This window comes from Vollenhovia emeryi, unplaced genomic scaffold (assembly GCF_000949405.1).
Source record: "Vollenhovia emeryi isolate VEMERY1.0 unplaced genomic scaffold, V.emery_V1.0 DF939136.1, whole genome shotgun sequence".
In the NCBI taxonomy this organism is placed as follows: domain Eukaryota; kingdom Metazoa; phylum Arthropoda; class Insecta; order Hymenoptera; family Formicidae; genus Vollenhovia; species Vollenhovia emeryi.
The window spans coordinates 78,621-85,816 of NW_011967230.1; the positions used below are offsets into that span (position 1 = coordinate 78,621).

General features: G+C 47.2%; 1 protein-coding gene across 1 annotated transcript; it reads left to right on the top strand.

The window, feature by feature from the left end:
- Window positions 1-751: 751 nt before the first annotated feature.
- Window positions 752-4,507, top strand: LOC105567547 (larval cuticle protein 8-like). The gene is made up of 2 exons (XM_012022484.1): window positions 752-850; window positions 3,743-4,507. The coding sequence occupies exons 1-2, from the start codon at window positions 836-838 to the stop codon at window positions 4,121-4,123; spliced, it is 396 nt and encodes a 131-aa protein (XP_011877874.1). The 5' UTR covers window positions 752-835; the 3' UTR covers window positions 4,124-4,507.
- Window positions 4,508-7,196: the final 2,689 nt, after the last annotated feature.

Below are 7,196 nucleotides of genomic sequence, written 5' to 3' on the forward strand. Positions count from 1 at the left end.
TAAAACAAATGCACGGAAACAATGACGTTGCTTGGATTACACGTTAACGTCACGGGCTACCACAAACATCAACAATTCACTCGAGTGTATTTGCTATGGATTTTTATTCTAAGCTAAACTAAATATCCAGATTATTAAGACAACCCGACGTTTCTCATTCATTGATGCTGATGTTGTTTCAACGAGTTTACTTCAATTGCACCGACCCCGTTGACACAACATCATTTTTCTTCCCGTGTACAATACTTGAAAACCCCCGAGGAAATTCGATTAACGAAACGAGCGAGTAGAAATGCCGCGTTCGCAGCTGAACGCGCCGACGAGGGTCCCCGCCGGAGAGGACGCCGGAGGCTGACCGCGACTCGCCGCGTCCGCGCTTCCGGGCGACTAAGCCGACGTAGAAGAAAAGCGGATCCCCCGCGCGCGGAGCGTCGTTTAAAGAAATCGCGACAATTGAGCAAGCAATCCTCCAACGGGGGACCCGATGACATTTAGCGCAGTGTGACATGGTGATCTCGGGGAAGGATGGTCTCTCCGCGACGCTGATGTGGAGTGGTGTTGTCTCTCCGGCTCACCGGCGGCGACGCGCGCTCACACACGCGTACACACATATGTAACGCCGTGTTAAATCGCGGATCCGTGTAAAGCCCCCCTTGTCTGTCCCCGCGCGCGGCCCCTCTGCGTGTCCCCATGTGCATCCTACATACGTACCGTAACGTGGTGGCCATCGGTGCATCGGCCGGTCGGTGGTGTTGGTGATGCCTCCAGGGGTATATATACGACGAGCGCTGCGGGGCTTGATAAACACTTGCCCATCAGCGATTACTGCCGCAGCATGTACACGTCATTGGTAAGCGTTTAATTAAGAGGAAAAAATCTCGCGCGGGGAGAGGGGGGGGGCGGAGGGGGCGGAGGGCGGAGGGCCGGAGGAAGAGAGGCGCTGGGGAGCGAGGATGCCGGAGGGCACTTCCGCCGCGAGACAATCCGCGGGTAATCGTAGCTGGGTCGTGTGCAATCCGACGTGCATTTCCGGTCCCCGGCGAACGGGGATCCCTGTGCGCGTATATCCGGGAGACCCTCTGTGAGTTACGTTGTTGTAAGTGACACTTCTCGATTATATCCGGTATAGCGTGCCCGGGGTAGCTCCGGGGACTCGGATGTCGGTGGGTAGGAACGCGGGGCGAGCCGGGATCCGAGGGTAAGTAGCGTGTCCCGGAGGACCGTTGGTGTAAAGATATCGATCGACACCGCCGGGATACACCCCGAAATCTGCCATGCTCGCGTGTTACGCTTTCGCGCGCGAAATGTTTGACAACGAACGGCACAATACGCTCCAACCGGGGGGGCTGAGACTGTCTTACTTTGGCGAAAATACCGAGTTTTATCTCGCGGGAAGCAAAAGTGCGAGACAGCGATATCTCGTTCCACGATTACCTTCCAATTTGTACTTTAACACGAAAACTACCGAAACGGTTAAAATACTTATTGTTAGTTGGCAATTTTTTCGCAAGTTTATAACAATATATTTTTCGAGACTTTTATCACAATACGTAAATTATTGATTTACTTTCTCCTTTCGCCCCTTTTTTAAAAACATATTTACTCGTGTATGTACCGTACATTTAAACAATAGAAATAGTTACACGTTTTTTTTTATTGCACGGAAATAAAACCGTAGCTGCTGTAGCTAAAAATTGCATGTGGCAACTAAATTTTAGTTGTGAAATATGGACAGCTAATATTTGGTTGTGATAGCTAAATATTTTGCTACTGTGCCTACTGTATTGGGTGTGACAGCAAACTGTTTGCTGTGCTTTAGAAATTTATAATTATGGGAGCAAAATCTTTTCAGCAAACCATGATTAGTTACGGTAGCGAAATTTTTTTTTTTTTTCGGTGTGTCAATAATGTCAACAGCGTTTCACGCAGAACGACATTCGGCAAAGCCAAAGAGTCACTAGGCATAATAGCATGTCCTTAAAAAATAATTGATCATTTCAGTTTTCGACAAGCAAGTACATTCGGTACAATTTGCTCAGTGAAATCTCTAAAGAATTGTTACATTAAAATTCATGCTTTCGCCTTTTAGCCAAGGATACGTCGTCTAATTCGCAGCGTCCAATAATTGCTGAAAAGATTATACAGCTTCGATGAAAAATATTTGCCACCTATGTGAAACCCCAATAACTTTAAATTATTTGACAATCAGGTTAAATAAACAATACTAGTTGATGAAAATGGGAATATTTATTGCGTGCCGATACGCAACAACGTACAAAGTAGTTAGAATCCAAAGGAGCTACATTTCTAAGAATGGACGGGGGGTGGCAAGGCCTTTTGGCCAAGGCAGTAGAGTTTAGACAATGGTGACAAAAATCGTCAGCATCGCGAGGCTCAGTTTATCCGAGGCGCGGCGTCTGACCTAATAACGCTGATACTACCGCGATCCCGTCGTGTCTGACTCAAAACGGTATCACTACTGCGACGCGCGGCGCCCGCTTGCCACCGGTTCGCAGAACTTTCTTCGTCGCCGCAGAACCGATCTAGCATTTTCGAATATCGACGTTGAAATGAAATCGGCGATAACACGGATCGGTGATAAACGGAAGGGTCGCGATGCGCCGAAATTCGAGAGCCAATTAATGTTTCGATAAAAGCGAATATTTCAATATTAATATCTAATATTTCGACAATTATATTCGAGAGCGGTCATTGCCTCTGATTCACTCCGCGAATCGTCACGTCGCGCGCAAAATCGCGTCGCCGAGAATGTCTAAGTGGCGGTAGTTATTAGCGCGCACCGCATAAACACTTGTGCAACGAACGCAAGCCTCAAACAGGGAAGCTAACGAGAAGGCTAATGTTCATCCGATGTTTATGCACTTGGAAACTTAACCGGTGGCGGCTGACTAAGGTCACTTAGTCACCTGCACCGCGATCCAGCGTTGTTATCGGATACCGCGACTTCGATACTCTGTCGTTGCGCGCGAGTGTTAAATTGTATTCGCCGCGGGTGTTTTGCGCGCAATCATCACCTTAATCGAGATCCCCGGTCTGATATTGACGAGCAACAGATCGACCTACGGAATTAATTGTTGTATCTTTAATCTCCAAGGATGAATGTATTACTTTTACTTTCATCTCAGCGCTCGTGCTGGATCCTTTTGCCGATTTGTAATCTCGACTTTGATGTGACGGCCGATACCGCGGGATTTCGTAACATAATGTCACGTTGAAGCGATTTCGATCGATCAGTATTAAAATCTTCTACTCGCAGCTTCTATTTAGCTGTTAAAGCGTCTACCTTAACCGGAGATGTGAAAGTTACGCGTGGTGTAAATGTAGGACATCGATACATGGATGAAACATGGTTTAGGGGAAAAAAGATTAATTAAGATAGTCGCGACAGAGTAAATCTGTCACCGCGGCATTTCCCAGTGATAAATTGACAACGAACGTTTTTCTAACGATTTAACGATGACTATTAAATAAATACTAATCCCATCGGTCTTCATTACTTTACAAAAGCAATTGAATCTGTTCAAGAGTATTAAATGTTTACGCCATTAAGATAATTGCGTTAATTAGATTGCAATGTTTAAAGTTACAGTGAAACAGTCCTAGTTTTCTATATTAAAATACGACGCCGTGACCACGTCTGCATTATTTTTGCCAACTCGACTATACACTATTTATCTCCTCCGCGGCTAATGTTGAATACATTTTCTCGTTCTATCGCCAGGTAGCCTTGATCGCATTGGCAGCCTGCGTCGCGGCAGCGCCCGCCGACGAGCCAATACCGATCGTCAGCCAGAGCCAGGAGGGCCCCAATCCGGATGGGTCGTACAAGTGGAATTACGAGGCCGGCAACGGTATCAAGGCCGAGGAGGAGGGCCACCTGGAGGATGTCGGCACCGAGAACGAGGCGATGAAGGCGGAGGGTGGCTTCAGCTACGCGAGCGACGACGGCCAGGCGATCTCCCTGACGTACGTGGCCGACAAGAACGGCTTCCAGCCGGTGGGCGCTCATCTGCCCACCACGCCGGAAATCCCGCCGCTGATACTGAAGGCCCTCGAGTGGAACGCGGCGCATCCGTCCAAGGACGACGAGAACCAGGTGTAAAGCAGCGACCCCCGGCGCCGCCGTCCCAGCATGTGATCTCACGACCTCCACGAGTAATTATCCCGCCATGAGAATGGAAGACGATTCACGGTAATAAACTCGCCGGTGACACCGGACGACGAGCGCGGCCGCCGTCGGCCGCGCGCGTCGTCGTCCTCGCCCTCGGGGCGAACACGGATTGCTCCGGTTCAAATTTTGTTCAAATGTTGTAAATATTTATTGCACGCGATATTATGCACACACATGCGTATTTTATTGTATTGTATTGTATTAATATATTATATATGTATTTGAAGAGACGCAATATGCGCCACGACCATGTAACTGGCTCAACGTTAGATATGTGTCGCGGTGCATTAAGAATAAACGTTGCATCCCAGGAGAGACATTGCTATTCTATTAATAGACCTGATCCCTCGACGAAAATGCGCGCGAGACTCCGCTGCGGATCCTTGGGCGTACCAGGAAGGATGCGGCGAAAATTTGCGGCTAATCACAGCGTGTGTTGCTTCTCTCTCTCACTCTCCGTCTCCGTTCTCCGCGAATTAAGAATTAATTCACTTCCTTAGTACACGTGTGTAACAGAATTGATCCCTGATTAGATTAATCCTTGATCGAAGATGCCCTTCAGCTCGCTCGCGCACTTCCGGAATTTACAGTTGGACGCGCGGCTAAAGCTGGAACGACGAGTCCCGCGTGATCGGGCGTCAACAATCACCCATGGATACGTCGGCCGCCGCAATTACGTCGGCCTGATTTACGGTAGAAAGTCGCGCGACTATTACTGTAAGATATTACATCGCTGTAAACACAGCTGTGTGCTGCGCGCGTCTTTATTACAGCGGACCTTGCACGCTATCATTAATCAATCGCGCGGAGTGGACAAAGACGCGCGCGCGCGCCTTATGTAACGCGCGTCATATGGGGACCGCGGATAGCTTCGATTACGTTCGTCTGGTGCAACGAGAGTTTACACATCTCGACGGAGCTTGTTTACTCAACCGCTCGCGCGTTAACAACGTTGAATTGCATAGTCATGGCACTAACAATCTAATTAAATTCATTCCTTATGTAAACTTGCCACGAGAGCAGGCTCGAGTAAAATAGATGTTGCAGCAGGGTCAGCTAAATCTCGACTCGTGAGCGCAAATAGCGCTACGATTTGAGCGATTTCGTGACAGCGGTCGAAACTGCATTTTTTTTAAATATCTCTTTACGACGCGCTCGGGTGAGTCTCGTGACCTCGGAGGGTCTCGCGATACTCTCGAGGGTTAATAAAAATGTTGGTCTCCCGCGCGGCGAGCGGGTGGCGCGGAAGATCGAGGCGAGCTGTCATTCCACGCGCGGTGGACATGGCAAATACAAATTAACTCCGACACATTCCCCTCGCGACTCTTTTCATGCCGCGTGATTTACGCTATTGCTGACGATCGAGCCTCCATCCGTACAAAGAGACCTGACGTCTAAAGAGGAAACGATGTACAGAGCAATCGAATCTCCAGAGCTGTCAATCCATGCCACTCCTAAGACACGGGAGATACGAATCAGTGCTAACGCGTTTCTTTCCTCGGCCGCTTTCATCTTCTCCTAATGATCGAACGGCGACGCGCCGCGCTTCCCTGATATCGAGAATTAACACGTCACGGTGATATCGCGGATAATCTGCGCGCGGTGCCGTTTTCGCAGGCCAGTCATCTATCCGGGGACTTTCCAAAAGGTCGCCCAGGGGTCCGATTCGAAGACTCATTGACGTTGACATCCGACAGTTTTGCAAGGGGTGGAGGAACTGATTAAACCTCGCGGCGATCTCGGTGAACTTTCACCGCGGGCGCCGCGACATTCGTCATATATTGCCGTTTAGCACGACGCGAGTCGTGTTCTAAATTTGTTACAGCATCACGTAACAGCGACTTACATAAATCTCCCCGGCGCAAGCTCGCGCGCCGTTGAATCTTTCAAAGTTTATTCCCATAGAGAGAAAGAAAGAGAAAACAAATTGTATACAAGCGTCAAATTCATTTTTCCCAAAAGTGCTGTTTCTTTCGACTAAGAATTCGTTGGTGAACCTTATATATCACTCAAGATTTAACAAAAAGCCATATTTCTTATTCGCATATATGGAAATCTCATGAATGAATCAAGATTAAAAAGATCTCGCCAAAATAAATCTTGTAGAAAGAGAGAGCGAGCTAGCGAGCGAGAGAGAGTGAGAGAGAGAGAGAGAGAGAGAGAGAGAGAGAGAGAGAGAAATGTTCTTTCAGTTAAAATTGTTTGAATTGCTTGAAGAAAATTATTTAATTATTTACCTATTGCATTTGCCAGCGCAACAGCATTCTTCTTACAGCACGAGGGTTTATTATCCGTGGTTAGAGAAAGTGTGCCAAAACGTGTCTCTTCCGGTACACGTCACGTAATACATTTATTACGGAAAACGTATCTGCCGGCGCGCTATCGGTGACGCTATAATTTACAAATATTATAACAATTTCGCATTTGTCAAAATACTAATCTGAATGCGCATTAGGTTGCGCGTATCGGCGATACATCGGCGCGATATCGCCGGCGACTCATAATGTTTATTAATAGTACCATAAATTCGATTATCCGGCCCCCGATTAATCCCATCTATCGCAGTCTTATTTGCGCTCGCGATTCAACAAATACCGATTATGATCGTGCCGTCGAATTGAAATTGCTGCCGCAATCAAGAAACATGATTCGTGGAATTTATAACCGAATTATGAAGCGGCCGCTTGGTATTAATTATCAAATTAAACGCGGTGGCGCACGAGCGGAGAACACATACATATATATGTATGTATATGTATATATATACATATATATACATACATACATGCACCTTCGTAAACAATTTAACGTTATAATTGGCGTACGTGAATATTTCCGCAGTACGAGCAATCCGTGTTTGTTTACGCGTACATTCACTTTGACGTCTATAATCGTTTTGCATCAAATAAAAAAGAGGCGCGGATCACGGTAAAAATAAAGGAGACATGAATTTAAAAAGCACAGAGATATCGAAGAATAGAGCTGATTAGTCTAGTTGTATTCG